The sequence below is a fragment of the Corvus hawaiiensis genome, chromosome 4, assembly GCF_020740725.1.
Source record: "Corvus hawaiiensis isolate bCorHaw1 chromosome 4, bCorHaw1.pri.cur, whole genome shotgun sequence".
NCBI classification, from domain to species: domain Eukaryota; kingdom Metazoa; phylum Chordata; class Aves; order Passeriformes; family Corvidae; genus Corvus; species Corvus hawaiiensis.
This window is the reverse complement of record NC_063216.1, coordinates 71,011,335-71,033,095: the sequence shown is the minus strand read 5'-3', so window position 1 is coordinate 71,033,095 and position 21,761 is coordinate 71,011,335. Positions and strand designations below refer to the sequence as shown.

At 35.9% G+C, this 21,761-nt stretch overlaps 1 protein-coding gene across 1 annotated transcript in view; it reads left to right on the top strand.

Annotated features, from left to right (window-relative positions):
• Nucleotides 1-21,761, top strand: part of SEMA3E (semaphorin 3E) — a 132,937-nt gene that overhangs the window by 83,909 nt on the left and 27,267 nt on the right. Inside the window, exons 5-7 of the mRNA XM_048301900.1 lie at nucleotides 13,313-13,406; nucleotides 20,500-20,619; nucleotides 21,054-21,196. Coding sequence (XP_048157857.1) covers nucleotides 13,313-13,406; nucleotides 20,500-20,619; nucleotides 21,054-21,196 — 357 coding nt within the window. The remainder of the gene's footprint in view (nucleotides 1-13,312; nucleotides 13,407-20,499; nucleotides 20,620-21,053; nucleotides 21,197-21,761) is intronic.

The following is a 21,761-nucleotide window of genomic DNA, read 5'->3' as shown; positions in this document are numbered from 1 at the left end:
GAGTTCTTAACTGATACAGTTCTAACTGTATATAAATATAAACTACAGATAATTTTAGAGAGGCATTAAGCACATGACAGAATAGCAGAACTGTTTCTTCTGCAGCATTGCCACTTCCCATTTATGAGCAGGCCAAAGAGAATCAACCTGTTGGAACTAAATATCCAGCTAAGGCTCCCGATCTTGGTGATCACTAGTCCCATGTTGCAGGGACATTTATTTTGTAGTTGGCTTGCAACTAAAGTTTACATAAAGTCATCAATTTCTGAATAGCCATTTGAACAGGGAAAATATCCTAAAGCCATAATCCCAAGCATACTATATGGCATCTTGATTTAGCATGGGTTTGTGAGGTGCAGTACAGTTTATGAAAAGGAACATTCTGCCTCCTGTATAAAATCTTACATGCTTACACAACCACAAATTCATCTTTTCATATCAAAACCAGTTTTGAGCTGTGTATTGCAGAACACTGAGCTCTTTTCAACAAACTGTGAAGCCAAAAGATTTCCAAATATAGGCAGAATTTGATTGCTTCATTGGCAGATCATTATATCTTTGAACTGCCTTAAAACCAAACCTCTACTGTTCTCTCTAAAAACACAGCAATAATGTCCATTCCCCAACCAGCCTGTGTAGAAAGTATTAATCTTGCTATGTAGTGATTGAAATGTGCTTTGAAATCTTTCACAAGCACATTGTGCTATGATACATTACAGCTTTTTTTTTGTGCTTTCCATGGTTTATAGAAATTTAATTATACCATGCATTTTGTCTTAATATGCTGATCACATAAACCAACAAGAAATAAATATTGGTTTCATTTAATTCTACATCAAACTTGTGTTGTACCACCAGAGTATAACCAAATATATTTTTCTAAATCAAATTACTTATAAATTCTATTATACACTATATATCCATTTGAGAGATTAAATATATAATGTTTTACTGCATTCTATTCCAATATTGGTTTAATTGATTTCACTTTGGAATTCCAGGCTGTTCACTTTAGTAAAGCTGTTGTCAGTTACTATCTTTCTAAAAATATGTAAGTATAGTCACTGACAGCAGCTTTTTATATTTTTCTCTGTTTTTAATTACTTTGACTCTGATCAGTGTTGCTTTTCCAAATTTAAACATTTCAGAAAAATATCCAATGTTTTTCTGCCATTTGGAAATAAATTACAAATTAGGAAAAATAGGAGTGCTGACTTTTCAGACAGAATAACTACTGGTGTTTGCAACAGAACATATTACAAAGTCATGTCCAAGAAAACATAAGCAAGTTAAATGCCAGACAGTGAGTTCATTATCTCTGCCTTCATGAAATGATTCCAAATGTCAAAAAATCAGTGCAGGTAAGAAAAGACTGGGTTCTTCAGGTTTTTTTTTTTTTTTTTGTTTGTTTGTTTGTTTTTTTTGTATTTTATCAAGAAATGAAGGGGAATTCATTAGAATAAGCATTATTTTTCATGAAGAAAGCGGGAGTCAGAGACCCTGCACCCCAAATTTCTCATGAGGAATTGCATATGCATCCTTCCCATGTACTCTGTGAGAGAAAATCTGAGAGAAGAGAGAAAGAAGAAGAGATGAAGTGCTGGAAAAAAATCTTATTTTGCTTTGATTCTCACCAAATTGACATTTGTCTCTCTTACTGACTTTGATGCCAACAAGGCAGGGTGGGGCAGAGAAGGGGGGAAGCATCTGCGTTAAGTAACTTCCTTTTGCTTTTATATAAACTTCTTCATTTTGGCAGCAGGTGACAAGTGCTGAAAGAAGTGCTTTCTGTCTCAGTCTATGTTTCTCCACATCTAACTGCTAGTAAAAGAGTGCTCCAGTACTGTTCCATATAGCTCAAAACACCCTGGCTGAGTTTTAATGAACCTTCAACAAATCAAATGGTCTATCTGCAATCAGGTAATGATTTTATCTTTATGAGTTACCTATTCAGTGGAGCAGCAGGTTGTAGGGCAGCTCTGGAGGCCTTCCAGTGATCCAAATTGCCTCATTCACTAACTCACAAAGCGCCTTTAACAAGTCCACGTGGGAGTTTCACCAAGTACAGCAAAAAATTGCTCTGTCTCCCTTGGACCTGCAAAATGAGAAGAAATTCCAAAAGAAAACAACGTGCAGAAACAATATCCCAAGTTTATGCAAGCTATGTGGTGACAAGATAGAGATGATTCCTGGAGACGAAGGCATCTCTGCTTGACAAAACCTGTTGAGAGAATTAAATTTATGGGAAAGAACAATGCATGAAGAATTTTTCCTCCAGAACATGCTGTAAATTTTTAATATGTACATGGAGCTGGCAGAGTGCCATTTTCAGTGCCTCATTTAACTCAATAAATGGCCTACAGCTGTATTTCTCCACTTCAGAAGGCTGATGGACTAAGACACCCTTTCCTCAAAATGCAGTGGTGGTTTTTGGGAGTCTCCCCTAGGTGTTCCTCATCTGATGAATTCTTTATTGTGCTATTTGCTCCTCAGTTAGCCAAGGGAGACTCTGCTTATCAGGGAATACCAGCTCTAAATTATACGTCTTTAGTCCTGTTAGAAAGGACTTGCCTTTAGTGAGCAGCAGGTGTATTTGTTTGCTTGGAAGACAGTTTAGTCAAGTCGGAACATTTTCTTTCTAATCTACATTGCCTTTAATATTTTGTTGAGTGTGGGGAAGGACACTTCTATATGTCCTGTGATTCAATGCAAAACCAAGAAAAGGTTCAATTGTGCAATAAGCTTTCTGTTTATTCCTCTGCATCAACCAAATGTAGGCAACATGAGCTCCTCAGCTCTTGCTTTAACAAACTAAAGTGAATTCCCATGCAAGTCATGGGAGAATGTGCCAGCCATATCTCAGATTAACTTTGACATGACATGATTGTTCTGCTCTTGACCAGCATTTGGTAATTTCATCATTCTTCCAGCTTTGTTGAGAAGCAAAATTGTAGACATATTTACATCTATTATTTTATAACAATAAAGTTGTTTCTGACGTATTTTTGTAATCAAAACAAGCAATGAACTGCCAAGTTGCTCCCTCTCCATGCTTGTTCCTATTACTTCATCTCCACACACTGTTTTCAGAGGATTAAGGAGGAGAAACATCTGGTTTCACTGCCCAAATCGAAGTGGGTGTTGGTCAGTTCTTCATTAGATAGAATGTGTGACAAATTCTTTCCCTGAAAATATTTGCTTAGAGACACAGTGTCCTTCTGCATGGGTGAAAAGCCACAATTTGGAGCACCATCCACTAAACAGATATGAAGTTCTGCCAAGCAGAATGTCATAAAATCTTTTACTAGAGGGGTTCATTTACATCCTCTGGTCTGAATGCCCACATCACTGACTGCCAAACTGTACCAAAACATCCAAACACCCCAGATTGCATTTAGATTAAAGCATTTCATGTTCTGGAAGTTGAATATGCATGCACATTTCAAGAGAGGTTAAAATGGTACCTAACTCAGACAGAAAATTAATTAGGTGAAGATAGCATGTATGCTTACAGCAAACAACAAAGGTGCTGTGCTGCAAAAGAGAAAGTGAGATAACACCACTATTTCTCTGTCCTAAATATTAGCTGTTCTAATATTTAATTACTTTTAGTGTTAGGAAATAGCCACTTATTCAAGGTTAAATTTTTCTAACTTCAGCTTCCGCCTTTTAACCTTGATATGCCTTTGATAGCAAAGTTGAAAAGTCTCCCATTATCTTTTCCACATCTTTTCCATGCGTAAGTACCCACGCACAAAGATCAAGCCGCCTCTTCACTCTTTTTGATAAGCTGAATAAATATAGCTCCTTAAACCTCCTATCACCAGGATTCTTCAATCTTATTTGTGTCCTTCCTGTGAACTCTCTGCAGTATTTTCAAATCTTCTGCAAGTCCAGACACCAGAATCACATGCTACCACAGTGTGTGTACAGGCAAGGTCACTGCCCTACCTCTGTTTGAGATTCCTCTTTCATGGACTCAAGTGCTGAGTTCTTGGCATGGCATCTCAATGAGAAATCTCTTTTCAGTGATTTGCACTTGACCCAAAGTTCTTAGCTCAAGCACAAATTTATCCCAGTTTACACGCTTAGTTGAGGCACCTAATTATCAGTCTCATATAACAAGGTAAATGGAGAGATTCCTAGTGTTGCCTGTCAGTGTCAGCTTTAACAAGGCATCTGGGATATCCAAGATCCTAAATGAGGCACCTCAGTCTGATACGTGAAAGCAGTGTGAAAAAGGATCTGAACGTCCATCAGAACGGGTATTCTGATGTACTTCAGATATAAACTCTGTTCCCTATTCCAAGATACAACACTTTGGATATGGCTGTATTAAAATCTACTTAGTAAGCTTCTGACCTTTAACTCAGTATTCCAAGCATTTCATCACCTGAGCCCTCATTAACCTTTTCTCTTCATTATTTTGTCCTCCTCAGTCCTTTTGTAAATAGTCCTTTTAATAGGAAAGAAATAATATGATTGTTTAAATCACTGCTAAATTAAAAATATATCTTAGTAGCAAACATAAAATTTATGGAAAGTGTCAGTAAAGGAGGATTCATCAATGATACCTCATAAGAACTGTACTTTTATTTATGTCAACTGTTTGTATTTCTTAATTCTACAATGCACATTGTTTATCAAATAGCTATGTACTAAGTGAAATGCTCTGGAGAAAGTCAAGTATTCTGCAACAGCACTGTTGCTCCTATCAGTCACTCTTACATGTTGCAACAGACAACATGTTTTCTTGACAGGGCTCTTCATCCATAAAATGAGGTGAATGACACTCATCACTTTTGAATATTGTCTAAATACGGCCATACGTGAAGTGTAAGTTCGATTTGGGAGATTGGTAGAGTATGTGATCTGCCATACGAAATGAATTTTCCATCATATTAGACCTGGCCTTTGGAAGATTAAACACAGATGGTCCAGGGAGAATGAATCCATGAAGAGGAATAATAGTGTTATCCCATAGAGAAAGAAATCCTCCAACTGTGTGGTAATTTGATGGGGGTAACTGAAATATTCCAGGTCTCATTATAATGATTTTTAGATTCTACCACATTTATTTATGAAAGAAAGTATTTTTCTAAGTGACGGCACCTGGTGAAGTCTATATCATTGTTTGAAGAATGGAGTTACTGATCAATATGGAGTTAATCATAATTAAAACCAGGAAAAAAAAAAAGTTTAGTTAACATTTTTGCAGGTTGATAAGATGCACCCCTAATACTGTATCATCCTTCCATGATATATGACTGATTTTTTTCTTATTTGACAGATATCTATATAGAAAAATTATAATAGATTAAAAAGTAAAAAGAAGTATTGCTAGTGGTTCATCAGTGTCATTGGGAGGCAATGCATCCACTCCCCTGCTTGTTCTTTCAGAGCGGCCAACTTCAACATCCCCTGCTGAAACTCTGCAAAAGGGCTGTTGGCTGTCTGAGGCTCCCCACTATGGAGACAGACAGAACAGGTTATCTGAGTCCTTCCGAAATCCATTCCCAGTTGAAGGTAGCTGCTGTCCTTTCCATGCCCAATGCATCGCTTCCTCCTTTCATCACCAAAGCCTAGATAGCAGCTTATCCTTTGAGCTGCATACTTCCTTTTTTTGCTTTTTCATGACCTTTGTCCCCAGTTTTTATGATAGCAATCATTAGATTAGATCATTAGAGAGGAATTTATTTGGTATTCGCTCTGATGTGACCCTCACAATCTCAGCATAAGTTTCGCCTGTCAAAATCATTGAAAAGGAAAAGCCTTGGTTAGTGAGGCTCTGTGTAAAGACTGTGCACTTCTCCACAGTGAAATCCCTTCACTTTTGTATAGTGTTTCTGGACTATCTTTACCTTCTCTTGCACTTGGTTGTAAGACTGTATCACCATATATAACTACTCATATATTTTAATGCATTTTAATTATAGGGAGCCTTTATGTCCCTGGACTTTTCATACATATTAACTAACATATCAGTGCAATATAATCAAATTTTCTAATGGTTCTATTCTTTGCCATAAGACTCGTGAGTTTATGTGACCAGTTTGAGCTCACACAAAGGTGTACCTTCTAAAATTCTGACCAATGCAATCACTGCTACTGAAATACTGTGCGCTGCTAGGGATAAATGCCTGTGATTTCTATGTGCAGTGTGGTGGGATCTTTTTTTATCTTTTGCCAGATTTTTTCACATTCATTAAGTCAGGAAAATATATTATTTCTGTCACTTTAGGCCAGATATTTTGACACAAGTCACAAATTGCTAATCCTTTTGCAAACTCAGACAGCAGTCTGACACAGCTCCAGATTTTAAATACGTTATCAGATTGGAGCCCAATGTGTCTTAATCATTTAACTGTGGAATAAAATGCACAGACCTGAAAAATGCCTCTGAATTTTTAGGGAGGATTTAATGTCTACGATATTTATGCACTCTCATCCCATAGGGCGATTGATCTTTTCAGTATGTCACTGGATAGTAAAGAGGATTGAAAACAGATCCTCAGAAGAAATACTACCTCCCAAATAATCTTAATTATGTCAAATAGCAGAGACCTGACTATTTCGGACAGTTTTTGAGGACTCCATTCCAAATATTGCATTCCCATTTGGCTTGGAAAATAAAGTTCAGTGAATGCTGAAGGTATAATTTTAAAAACTAGTAATCCTCTGACAACGAGAAGAGATTTTTTGCCAGTGCTTAGATCCTTTTGAAAATTAATGTTTGGATTATTTAAAGAAGATACAACATGAAAAGTTTTTTCCCTGTTGGGATATCCTTGTCATGCTCACCTATATACTTGCATGCCTGTTTTATGGCGACTGAAATAGGGCAGTGTGTTGCAATAGAAATTTATTAGTATTATTGTAAGTATTTGGAGCACAGGTTCCTTTATATAAATTCAATTATATTCTGCTGGATTTAGATTTTTAATTTTCAATGAATTAGTTGGCTTTGTAGTAAGTACACATCTAGCTAATGTTTGGGACTATATTTATCAGAAAATGCTAATGCACACTCTTAGCACCTGAATTTAGTCTCCTTAAATACAAAGGGCTAAATCATATGAGACACCTTTTCAGGCCTCACCCAGTAAGATATTTTCTGCTGTTACACAAGGACAAACTGTTTTGTGGTAGATCTCTTTTACTATGTGCCTTCTTGATGAGGCAAGTGTACAGATTAAGGCAGGTCATGGAGTTGAAGGTTCATTTTGGAGACTTATATTTGAATTATATTTTCTGCTGATTTACAGAGATGTTCTGTGATTTTTCAGCTTTTTTTTTTTTTTAATGGGGAAGTCAAGGTTCGTCTTTCCTTAAAGAAGCATCTGCACAGTGTATTCCATGTGCCTTTCTATGCTGAAATAAAAATGTAAGGATAAGTATAAAAGAAAGAGAAAAGAAGTGAAAAATTCTATTTTGAGAATATACAGAACAAAATAAAGTGAATTTATATGTGAATTTATAATAAAAACATTATAGTGTGAAAGACAATAGAAATCAAGATGAGGTTTATTCTGTACATTGTACTTCACTTTTTGTCATGGTCACAAAATTTCTATGCATTCACTCAGTATTCAATCTCTCACATGAGAAAAAATACAGTTACAGCAGTGAAATGCTTTACAAATCCTATATTAGATTAATTTTGTAATAAGTTCCTCACATTGGGCTGTGTGACTGAACATGGCTGTACAAAATGATATTTTAAAGATACATTGTTAAGGTAAAACCAGATTTAAATTTATTTGAAAAAATGGGGAAGTACATATGGGCAACAAATGTATGCCTTGTTTAGAAAAATACACCTGATATATTCAGTATTTTTTAGTTTTATTTTCTACAAAATACAGTCTGTTACTGTCTTGGAGATTTCATGATTTACATTAATTTCCATAGTTCTAAAGACTGTTGATAAAGCTGCAAAAGTGTCTCGCTGTGCACCTAACTTTGTGACGGTTTCAAATCATAGCTTTTCACATGTTACTTTATTGCTTTGTCACTTGGGTTCTAAGATAGTGTTAGGAGAAAAAAAAAAAAAAGCAAAAGCATCATACATGGAACCAGTGAAATCAAGAATATCAAGAATAATACACCTTGTTTTAGGACAAATGTCTCAATGTCATTCTCATAAAGAGAAAGGGCAAAATTGCAAGAGATTTCAATGTAAGTGAGAGGATATAACCCTGCAAGTGAAAATTAACCTCAGATATTGCACATAGGCACAAGAAAAACTTCTGAACACTGTCCTCAGAGCAGGGATGTGCACATGCCATTGGCAGCCCTCTCCCTCCCATATCCCCTCCGTTTGCAGCCGTCTCTCTTGCTCTGGTGGCCCTTGGTCAAAGCCCTCTTGACAAGGTCACTCAGTAAGCCAGTCCATTGGGATGTCCTTTCCCTGCAGACTCAGTGTCTCTCATTGTGTCCCAGCCCTTCTTAACCTTCTTCCACCTCAAAGAGGACACTATGATAAAATACAGCGAATCTTTGATTTCACACCCCCATTTTTAATGGTTTAAGAATTACTTGAATATAAAAAAGAGTGCAACATATATGACACTAGCACCATGTGGCTTTACTAAGAGTTTTAAAAGAACATTTCTCATAGCTTTGCACAAGCAGTGCATCTCTATTTTATGCTTTCCCATTCAATTCACATTGCATATGAACCTTCTTTTTTCTAGTTCTCTTCAAAAAAGTATAAAATACATGACCTCTAGAAATGGAATGCAACGAACAGATCTTGCATGTAATATCATTCTTACTCTAAGGTTGAAGAACTATGAGATCATTAAAGCTGAGAACGAATTTTGTCCAGGGCTTTAAGAGCAGTAGTGACTACTATAGCCAGTGTTTAAAAATATAGCTACAAAAATCTGCACAGCCTTTCCCCGCTGTACTCTAAATATGATTTACTATCTGGCAAGGTAACATGGACTTGTTAGAACAAAATAGCAAAATACAAATCAAAACATACCACACACCAGAAAAAAAACCCAAACAAAAAAGCACAAAAAACCCCTACCAACCACAGAAATGCACAGGTCTCCTGGAGAGCAGACTATGCCAGTACTGTTGTAACACATGCATACACAATTAAGAGTGTAATTAAAGGTTATGAAATGTTTTCAATCTCCTTTTAAAAATGCCAGTATGTTTTACATTTTTGTTACATGGAAAATAATAAAATTTAAGTGAAAAAACCAAAACACCACAAATCCTTACAGAAAACCAGATTATTTTTCTCTCATAAAAATAATATCCTAGGAAAACACAACTCAAGCCTCTGTATTTTTAAGTCCCTGGTTTAGTAAAAAGATACAGCCATTGTATTAATGTTCACAATAGGCTTAGGTACTTTGCTGAACAGGAATAGAAGTAAGCATATGTTTTAAATTAATCACATGCATAAGTGTTGTCTTGACCCAGAGCAAAGCAGCAGTTGGCATTAGTGAAAGCAATTTTCTGCAACAAGTTAAATTCAGACTTTAAATTTTAATGCCTCTGATTGACCTTTTCTTTCACTATTTTTATAGCCTACATTATTCTTCATTGTCTAAAATTGTCAATTCATATCAAGTTAATGCCAAAATGTTTGATGCTTTGAAAGTATCTTCTATTTCTTTAAAAGAAAATTATTATTTTAATAATAGTTGAAAGTGTATTATGTTTCCTGAGTCATTGGTGTCATAAATCAAACCCAGAACCCCACTTCTTTTACCAAGTTACATGTAGAAACATGTAATTCCATTCCCAGCCCTCCATATGTGCTTTTGCATAGTTTTTACCTAACCACTGAAAAATGACCATAAAATAAATTATGATGTTGAATTGATGTGCTGTATAATCTGTGAGGAAACTGTCAGTTTTACTCTGACATTTCTCAAGGGATTCCAATGTCACAAACTGCAAGGAGGGTTAGAATTATGGAATTAGCCTTCAAAGCTGATTATTAATGTGTAATGCTTATTTCATTTAAACTGGCATCCCATGGAAGCTGACACATCTAACACCTGAACTTCAGTTACTCGCCCCAGTGATAGAATAACTTATTGCAACCATGGAATATTTGGCATGCTGTCCTAAAAGCTGAAGGTAGAAAATCTCTCTTGGAGGAGTCATTGCTTACATTTTCAGCCACTTTTCAGACAGTTACATGTGTCTGCAAGCATTTATGAGATATACATCCTGCTTTATATCAAAACTAGTGACCTCCTCTCAAAAATTCCACAGAATTGCACTGAAATCCAATTTTTTTATCTACCCCCACTGATAACACTAGATTACATATTTAACCTACAATCCTTATTCATAAATTCCAGATAATGAATGAATACTATGCATATTGTTTAGCATTTTTATTCTAGTCACATAGTTAGCTGTTTTAAACACATTCATGTCATGAGTGTTAAAAGAGATGGGTTTGTCTTTACCATGGATTTAATTCTGGTTCTCAGGGAAATGGTTAACTACATTAGTAGCTTTTTCATTGTGCTGGTAAAATTTTGTGTAGAGTAATGAAAAGTTCTTCCACATCATCCACAAGATTCCAGTACTGGCCACATCTCCCTGGTCTGAGTACCAGTGGCGTTTTACCAGGGGAGGACCAAAACATGAAGTGTAAGTTATGAAGACCTGGTGGGATCATGTCTCCTCCAAGAGTAGAAAAACTTTCAGTTTCCATTGCCTATGTAGGATGAAATGGAGCCACAAACTATAAACCAGGAAGTACGGATAATATAACTTCTTCAAGTATGGTTTCAAAACAATATTGTTCCCAAAATGATCACTTTACCTGAGTATGTTTTTTTCTGTTATCAGTTTTAATTTATTACTTCTTCCTTGTATAGGCACATGCATTTTTATTTTACTGTGGGGAAAAGTAAATAGAAAGCATGAAGACCAGAATAATCTGTCAGTTTTTAACTCTTGGTTTGTCTCTCCACTTACTTCTAAATCTTTATTGAACCAATTCACTGACAAATAGATTAGTTGAGAATCCCAAAAGAGAAAGTATTTCATGAGTAACTTTATTTTTAATACCCAATTAGAGAAAACATAACATTAGATGATTTTTAGAAATATTTCTTGTACATCAAATTTTATGCCATTATGACTCCCAAGTACTTTTTCATTATTTCAGAAAGTTTTTCTTTTCCTTCCTGAGCTCACCTTACTCTTTTTTTATCCACTGTTGATTCAAAATGTTACAGTATTTAGTTTTGAAAAATAATGTATGTAATGTAATGTATGTAATATTTGAAAAGTATGGAATGGGACTGAGATTTCCACACACAGGGAAATATTTCTTCATTGTTTGACATTTACCCAACAGCAGAGGGGAAATAGTTACTACTGATGTGCAATAGTTGCTGATACAGCATAAATTAATATTCCTGCACCATCAGTCTCTACCCAGGACAGTTATTTTCTGCTACATCAGCTTTAACAACTAAATGGCACTAACATACCAGGGTTAGGCCAACAAAGGAGCTTCTGGAGAAGTGATATTATGAATGCTTTGTTACCTCATGAGTTTTAGGTCCATTAGCTAAATTTTTTATGTTTTTTTTCCTTAATTTACCTTATTTTATTTTATTTTATCACTTTTTAATGACTTTTTATGATTTTTTCACTGCAAGTACACATGACACAGATGTCCTGTTTTTCCAGAACTACATTTTGAGTTGCATCCCATTTTTTATAGAAGCTCTCTAACTATTGGGATTCTCTCTTTTTGACCAGAAGTTGCAGCAAAATGACATGTATGATTTAGACTGTTGGGAATGGAATACAGGTACATCAGCTTGTCTGATCTGGGGATTAAGATGTGAATAATGCTTTAAAGTCGAGGGCCTTGTGACAAATTCAAGGTTAAATGTTTTAAATTAAATGCACAGAAAGATTCAATTATTCATCAATTAGTTGGAACTAAGAGCTCTACTACTTTCCACTTTCCTTATATATATTTTTTTTTCTGTCCTTTTAAGCTATTATTTTATTATTATTATTGTCTTTCCAGTTTTTCACCTTCTGCTGCTTTGCTCCTTGTCTTTTTATGTTGTTTCTTTTTTCAGGAGAGCGTAATTGTCTTGAAGTCACCTGAAGAGAAAATTCATTTAGCTTTTAGGGCAATTGTACTTGCTTGAGAAGATTTGTAGGTTGTAGATTATAGAGCTTTTTTCTGTGCCAGTACCAAGTTATTCTAATAAATTCCTGAAAAGTCCAGTCTAATGAAACCCGATTTTTATGACTAAAAAGTCTGTTGGACCTTTTTGATAATGTGTTATGTAAGGGAGAGACTGAGGCAAGTACTTCTAAAAACTCTGGGAGATCTGGCTTCCTGTTGCATGTAATTTTATGCCTCACAAAATATTTGTCTCATATATTAGCAATGTGGACCTGAGATTTAGTTTAATGAACAAGTAGGTTACATTTATCCAATCCACATTTCAGTGGACTTTAGAGTAAAACTTTACACAGAGCTTAAACTACTAAATTATCAAAATATTTGCTAGTCTTGATGGCTGTGTGGCATATTTCTTATCAAGCTTTCATCGCTTTCTCTGTATTTGCCCTTTTTTCTCCCCATCTCTGCGTTCTGTGGCATGCTGTTAATATCTAAATTAAAAATATTGTGCTCTCACTTGATATTTTAATCAGACATTAATGGGCTTTTCTGTGAAAGCTGAGACAAACCTACCATTACAAATGAAAATTTAAATTGTAAATTCTTTCTCAGTCTTTACAGCCTTATACAGACAAATTAAACCAAGTTGCCAATATTTTTTTATACTGATATTCTGTTAAATCCACTGAAGAAATCACATCTGCTCTGAAAACCATAACTGGGGATTCATTCCTAAACATACTTCTATGAAGAAGATATATAAACATCTCAAAGCTATGAAGAGAAGATAACACAGTATGATATATTTAACAACTACTGGGAAAAAAAAAATTGTTTCAAGGGGGAAAACACATTCCATGGTGAGATATCTATTTAATGTTTAGATAATCTGGAGAAGAGATAGAGGAATCTTCCCTCCCTACTCCCACAGAAATGAAATAAATGCAATTTTAGTGCATATCTTTCTGATTCTTTTTGGGCAGTGAACACACAAAGGTGATTTGTAGAAACCCAGAGAATTTTTGCCAGTACATCAGTGAGCAACCATAATTGTGTTTTCTCCCTAATGAAGTCAATCCTTCACAAAGGTATAACAAAGTTAAAGCTTGTCTCTGAGGACTGTTTCTTTGCCTGTAGGGTTTATGGTGTTTTCTGTCATTTTTTTTTAAGGATCATCTGTTTCAACTGGAATCGCACAAATTTGAGAGAGGACGAGGCAGGTGCCCTTTTGACCCCAGTTCTTCCTTCACCTCCATCTTAATTGGTAATGATCTTTATGTGACAAGCTTCACAGTCCTGTCAATCTGTCATTCTGAGTCTCTTTCTTCAGCACACCAAAGTGTTGTCAGCCTTCCATTGCAACCTTCCACATGTCAGACTTAATCCTCATGGTGCTGCCCACATTAATATTACATTCCAGGCAGCATTAACTACAGCAAGGGTGTCTCACTGAAGTGAAATGTTGAATGACATGTGCCATCCTGAAGGTAATAGATTGTTGTGTAATTATGGAAATAATCATTTCCTGCTTTCCTTAAAAGCAAAGAAGCCTGTCTGGTTTAGTCATTTGCAACACTTTTGTTTTCATCTACTGAGATGAATCTGAGCAACAAGCACCCTGTAAAATGTGAATTTAAGTGTATTTATATCAAGCTTTATTGTTCACATAAATTACCATTTTTAAGATTTTTTTTTTTTTTTAATGCTGTCTTCTAACAAAACTATCGCAAACTGGTGATTCTATGTTAGAAAAGTTGATCTTATACTCAAAAGATATAAAAGTAGAATTCAGTCAGTCCTGCAGTGCCAGGAAGCTGTACTGAGAGTGCTCTTCTGTGCCTTGCTGGGAAGTGTATCACTATAGGACTGGGATCTTCGAAGCTGTGATATAGCAAACCATATGGGTTTTACTCAAATATGTTTGCTTAAAACATTTTGTGAGATGAAGCAAAGACAGTCTTGGCACTATTGACTAAGTGTACATTGACTAAAAATAGCCTGGAACAGCAGGTAAAGGGTAAAAGCTAGATGGAGTTAGGGAGTAGCAATGATTTCTGGGTTTAGAAAACATAAACAAAACCCAAGCATTCAAAAGGACTATCCATTAAAAGAAAGAGCTAGAGAAAAGAGGCTAAAGATTAAATAATTTTTATATTTTTCAGGGATTAAAAAAGAGGATTTTAGGGCCCTTTTGATGTTTACATTTGTCTCTGCATCTTCCAGTCTGGGAGATAAATTCTCTGGTGATTAACTACAATGGTACGGCTCATCCATGGTGGTGATGAACTATTGCTCATGAGTGACAGATGTATTTTTACATGCTATGTTTATTTGTTCCCTTACATTAAGAAATTAATTACAAGAAGAATCTTCAGCAGTAATGTAAAATGTAAATGTAAATGTAAAATCTTTCCCATTGCAGCAATTCATCAAAATATTCTTCATTGTCATTAAAAAAAGAAAGTAAATTAGAGCTTTAATTCTTAAGAGTTAGTGGGTTAAGAAGTCATAGAAGGATCAGAAAAACACACTATATTTTGCCTGACCTTCCAAAGTCCATGAAGCACAGATTGTCACGCTTTTATTCAACCCTTATTTCTAAATTGTTTCTACACTTTTTGACAAATTCCAGTCTCAGCTTAGCTTGGGAACAAAGACTCATGGAATTGCTGTAGGCCTGAAACCTCATGGTCTAATCTTGAAGTCCTTCTCAACCTTTCCTCAGATAGAACTAAGTAAATAAATTAACCTGATCATGTTCCTACTGTGAGATCAATGTGAATTTTATTTGCTTAAATGGAAGCCAGATTGTCCCACTGAGCTTTAAGAGTTTGCCTGAATTATGGGAGGTCCTATGGATCCTCATATTTTTATCTGAAGGAGAAAACAATTAAATAAGCCCTTCCCTGATAAGGGGAGATTAGATTCTTGGAGGTCCACTGACAAACACTTATAAAATCATTCTGACAAAGCTAAAAATTCTGTAATGTAGCAAGATTAACAGGAGAAAATAATTTTTTTATCAGATCACTGATACACCAAAAGACAGACTAACTTTCACCCCTTCATCAAAACCAGCAAAGTATTTAGAGGCCATTTTTCTAGCCATCCATTAGGAAATTCTATAATTTCAAGTTATCGTGCAATGATATTTTAAAAGCATAACAAAATTCTTCAAAGACTTTATTATTTTATTTATTTTTTCGTATTTGTAACTAATGGAGTTGAAACACTTCCAGCACTTAGGAAGAATATCATCAGCAAATTTGAATTTCCATGTATTCTTTTTTATTCTACCAATTTCTACTAACCAGAGACACAGAGTTCACAGAATAAAATGCTGCACCTTAGACTCCAAGATGTATGTCCTTTATCTCTGCAGGTAGCCAGTAGAAAAGGTTAGAAGACCTAGATGCAATCACAGTGAATAATAATCTTTTAACTGACATTTGAGAATGAGACAGACTTGTAATGCCAAATGCACTGAGAAGGAAGGGATGCTCCTTTATTCAGACAAGCACTGAGTTCAGCTCATGATGGCCATTACTCCGTGACAGGAGATGATAACTACACCATGCACCCTCCAGGACTGGTCTTCCAGTCCTTCCTCCAATGCTTGGAAGTTTAATTCTTCTTCATGCACTTCAGTTTTCTTAGAAAGTGAAATCTGCTCCTGGTATGAAGTCAGAATGATCTTGGAGGCTGCACCCCAGAGTTGTCTCCACTCTGTGGCACAGGTTCAGCCAATGTGCATGTCCTTGAAAAGGTTTAATGCAAACCTGTTAGCAAAGTACACCCCAGCACCTTCTCCCTCCTAAGGAAACCATTCAAAACCTGCTCCCACCTCTGCCCCTCACATTAACACAGCGCCTACACGAGCATCACCATTGACTAACAGAGAGGGTTAGGTGAACAAGAAAACTTTACATACCTCTCATAAAGATTTAAAAGCTTTTAAAATCTTGATCTTGAAAGATCATTTGCACCATAACTAATTAGGACCAGATTTAGCTGGATTAATTTAGGAAGAAAGATAATCACTTGTTCTGCATCTCTTTATGTATTTCAACACAAGAGTTAAAATACCCACTTCAAGAAAACAACAGTTCGTGACTTGGCTTGAAAATGAAATATCTGTGCTGTTGTAAGCATTATTGTAGGTTATCTGACCCACTGGTGAAGTAGCTTTTGATGAATTCCTCAATATATGAACAATCAATTAATTTACTGCCAGCATCAGGAAACAGAATGGAAGTTGGATGGAAGACAGGCTGAATAAAATGTTTATGTTGAGCTCAATGGTATATAAAACTTTTGGACTTTTATTCCTAATGAACTCCTCCATCTGCTTTCAATAGCCAAAACTATTTTTGATGCCAGATTTTGCACACTGATTAACTTAGACCACACTAGCTCTTGAAAGATGAGAAATTAGTTTATGTCCATATATTCTTACCTGCAATATAGCAGAAGTGGTGAAAAACCTAAACTACATCTGAATAGGTGAATATCCAGGGAATCCATTAAAAAAATATTTTCTGCTTTTACGGTTTTAAAAGTTAGGTATTTATGTATTTTCTTTTACTCTAGACAAAAATACATTTTGTCTCAAAACAAAAGACAAAATACTTGAGTGACAGACAGAAAATACAAATATACGGAGGTAGTAGTTTACAGTTAAACAATAGGTTGGGCGCTTTTTTAATTTGCTGTTTTCATACTGCCAAAAGTATCATTTGCTAAAATGTGAATTAGTCTTTTGATTTTAGTTGTCATGTGAGTAATAACTGACTGACAGTCAAAGAAATGCATGAAAGGTGCAGCTTATGTTCTACTCATTATGTTGTAATCCTTTATTCATAACATAAATTTTCCATTTTACACAAAAAAAAGACTACTGATGAATAATAGCTTGTGTTTGAATTACCTTCCAATTTGAAGCAGGTACACAAAACATGCCACCTTTAAGGTGGTAGCAGCCTATTAATAGAAATCTTTTGTATGAGTAATTTAATTTAAATGCTTCAATCTCTTTTGCTTTGGGGTTGTCACCTAGGAATTTTGAAGGGTTTAGAAGAAAAAGTTTGTATTTTAATTTGTGAATATTTGGCTTTGAATAAAGGACAAAAGTAAAGGAATTTTTAAATGGTCACAGTTGAATTTTGATGTATTTGTTCACTTGAAAAGAATGCTAGCTAAAAGTATGTGCGTATCACTTGAGCTAAAACTGGTCTTTGAGGTCCATGGGAGTTTTTTGTTTGCTTAAATAAAGAAAGAAGAAACTTTTTATTCTTTTTAGAACATGATTAACCAGGCTGTTAACCTGATTAACCAAACTTAAATTTTAGCAATTTAACGTGAAGCTGAGGTTAGACTGGAAGAGGGGAGGAGCAGTGAAGGTCTCTGAAGTTCTCAGCTGATTTTCACTGAGTAGAGGTTAATCAGTGTGATGTGCAGCAGTATAAAACCCTGCAGCCAAGACAGGAGTGAATCAATATGTGATAGTAGCTTTTCAAGGGAGGAAAAAAGTAGAAATATTTCCAGAATTCTTCAAGCCTCAACCTTAGGTTATCTCTAAATCTGGAATTGGTCAGCACCTGTAAAAACCTAGCAGTGTTCAAAATTTGTAACTTGCATTTAAACAGAAGACTATTGGAAAGGACAAGAGAAGATCCTCTTAGAGTCACAAGTGCAAAGCATATCAGAATCGTGTTGAATGTTTTCGTGCTGAGATACTTGACAGTCACACTTGTTAGTACTGTCCCTTCGCTGTTCTTAGGTGAAGTGACCTGTCTGTTCACACAGGATACTTATATTTAGTTTACTAATGGTTCAGGGTAAAAATCAGATTTAATTTATGTATCTGTAAAATATTTTTCATGGAACAATATCCATCCAGGGCTGGAACTTCCATTTTCTCCCCTCAGGATCTCAGAGGTACAATTAGTGATAACTTCTTCAGTATATGGTAGAATGCCATACCAGCAGGTTGGTTATTTAAACCACCATTTTATACCTATGTCAAACAAAAGGAATAGACTCCATATCCAAACTTCTGAACATCTGGACTTACAGATGTCAGTCCTGATCATTGGTAATATGTGATGAATCATTTACCCTGCTCTGATGCATTTTCCAAGATTCATTATAGTGTTGAAAAGATAAAATATCCCATTTTGCATTACACATCACCAAAACTAAAAAGAACACCAGCCAATCTGATGAAGTTTTCCAACAGAATTCCCAAAGGGGAATATATGACTAACATAAGTCATTAATTAGGGTTGTGAAGATTGTTTGGAACATTGTAAAGACACTGGCAAATTCTACAGTTTAAGCTGCTCTGTGCTGTTTAAAAAATAAAGTTCTCTATTAGTTTTGGGCAACCTTAACTTCTACAGATGCTATAATTTAAATTTAATTTTTACTTCATTTACTAATATTTTACTCTAAATTACAACCAGGTATTTCCAGGGCAATATCCATTCTGTATATGATGAAGCCTAAGGCAAAACTGTTCTCAGCTCCAGCTCAGCTGAGGTGCCTGAACCAGTCCCAGCTACCAAACTATTAACTTTTCAGAATAATCATTCATAATTATGCCACCATTCAATTCATATGTCTCTCTTAAAAGAAACAAAATTCACACTTTGAGGGACACCTACAGACAAAATTCTTGCTTTCTGCTATAATCTTTTTTGAATGCCAGCAAACGTTATTTGGATGTATCAGTCATGTTTATTTTGATTAAGCAGCAGGAAGATGTGTCACTGAAGCCTCCACTCAGATTAGCCTTTAACTGGAAATAATTTATCTCCCTCTCCTTGTGCAGTTTAATTCCTTCTGTGCTATTTTCTAGCATAAGGATGCCACCTAGTGACAACAGCTGCCTGCTTCTCAAATTGGGCCTAAGTCCACAATGATATGAAATAAATTATTGTTAATACTTGATCAGTTAAGGGAATAGTGTCCATACAAAATGGAAAGGTAGAATTATTGATGGAATTTTACCAAGGTAAAATCTATCCAATATCACAATTTTAGATGGGTCAGAGATAGGCTGGATTTTTGAACATATTAAATTGTACCAATATACATACTGACTTTTCAACAGTGTCTGTTAATCAGTGTATTATTTCTAATTTTTCTGATGCTTGTTTAATTTGTGAATACCATCTAAATCCTTTGAAAATGAGACCCATTTTATGTTTCCATAAATTTTTCAAGAAATATTCATCACCAGTTGTGGAGGATGGATGAAATCTCAGGTTCTGTCCCTATGCTGGTAAATATTTCAATGCTATGAAAACAAGTTATTGATGGACCAGAGGAAAAAAGTCCCTTTTTTTCTGCCCACTGAACATGGAATCCCCTCAGCCAGAAATTTATTCCCAAACTGCAGTTATTCCAGGTGAAGTGAAACAATTCCAGTAGGCTGACTGGAAAACCCCCTCAGCCTAATAAAACTTGTGCTTGTTTAAAGCAATAATTTCTAAGGTAGCAGGTACTGCTTCTTGTCTCTCCAGGGGAGATAACTGCATCCAGCCCTCCAGTGTTTTCAGTACGACTCTCTTTTCAGCCATGTTTTCCACAAAGCTAAATTTCATAATTATGCTCAGGAAAGGCTCCTGTGTTTGAGTTCCAGTCTATGGATTCAGTTATGGTTTAGCTTTGAGCTGTAACCATGTAGTGTAGCCCAAATCAGTAGATCGGTGCAGCTAACAGCATTCTTATCCCTAGCATTGCGTTGTCTGAAAACTGTTGCTGCATTTTCATATGATTTTCTTGCTCCTGTTATATCTAGCTCCTCATAAACCCACCATGTCCCTTCCAGTTCTAGAACCAGGAAATTTGGTGCTTCTCATTAGCAAAACCAGGGCACATCTGGAACTTCTCAGCAGCCAATCACTGGTCAGGGTCTTAGCACTGGTGAAGATTTGGGTACCATCACATTGTCCCCAGAGCCAGGCACTAACTGGACCACAGTGAGATCTTTGAACTGAGGTGCCCAATGTGTCAGATGTTATTGTGGCAGATGTGGATAGATGTTAATGTAACACCTTCATGTTCCATGTGTGAATCTGTCTTGTCCAAGACAGTTTTGAAAATGAGACCACTATGCATGAAATTTAAAATTCTTGTCCTCACGCTGCTCCAGTTGCAAATTCTGGACTGCTGGTAGGAACGACATCCAAGTGCACTTCAGACTGTATTAAACTACTGACTCACCTTCTCCCTTTGAGCAAATACTAAGGACACATATTTACAATGAAGTTCCTATCACGTGCAATGAAATTAATTATAGAGTATTACCAAGTTGTTTCATTTTGGGTTTTTTTTTAATGTCTGGTCTGCAGGTGGTGAACTTTTTACTGGTCTCTACAGCGACTACTGGGGAAGAGATGCTGCTCTGTTTCGCTCCATGAACCGCATGGCCCATCTTCGCACTGAGCCTGACAATGAGCGCCTGCTGAAAGGTATGAGAAGGACAAGGAGCTAAAACCAGAGGTGTTTCACATGACTGGACAATTCCTGGTTTGCACGGGATTGGAGATTGCTATGCAAATATTAGTGTTGAGTTTTAGCCTAATTCAAATTAAAGTATATAAAACACAGAGAATGGGACTGGAAAATAATCTTTTGCAAAAATACAAAGGAATATTAATTTGTCAATTGGAGGTATAAAAATACTTCAACATTAATGTATTCCACATGTTCTATAAATACCCACCAAATAAAAAAACGTTTTTTACTATTTCTATCAACTCAGTTGTGCTTTGGTAGCTCTCTGACTCACAGACCCCTTACCTCTTGTTTTATTTTTTAGTTTCTATCAGCTGATTTTAAGGCTTGAAAAAATAAGACAGTATTTTAATAACTGGACTCAAATAATTTTTGGTTTTTTTTAAAGAACCAAAATTCGTTGGCTCATACATGATTCCTGACAATGAAGACCACGATGATAACAAAGTATATTTCTTCTTTACTGAAAAAGCTTTAGAAGCTGAGACAAGCACTCACGCCATATATACCAGAGTGGGACGTGTATGTGCGGTAAGATCCTTTCTCTGATTGTGCAGATAAGAAACTAGAACAAATGATGAATTGTCCAGCAAATTATTTTCACAGACAGACTGAAGTTTTACGGGAAGGACCAGAAAAATCATGAGGAAAGGCTTTGCTTCCCTCTACTGCTCTGTTCAGTTATCCATTTCCCACTCACACCATCCTCCTGGTGTGTTGATCTCATCTCTTTTTGGCTCCCTGCCCCACACAGAGGAATGAGGCAGTTGCTGGCAAGGAGCACTGTTAACATATGATCTCCCAGCTGCCCATATTGGTGCTCTCTAAACACTGATGAATTTTGGGTGCATTCCTTTTCTAGTAATCAATTACTGTAAGGCTGACAAGAGGAACTCTCCCATTCCCACTGGGACTTCATCTGCCTGATTAAAGGAAGGAAAGAGAAAGTTCTTTCAAGATCTGATTTTGTTTAAAAAAAAGTTTGTATTCCCCCTGTATACCCCCCCCTCCCCTCCCCCCAATGTAGGGGATACATTCCTAAAACTACTGGGCAAAGAGCAAGATACAAGTTAATTATTTTCCGTCACCTGGATGT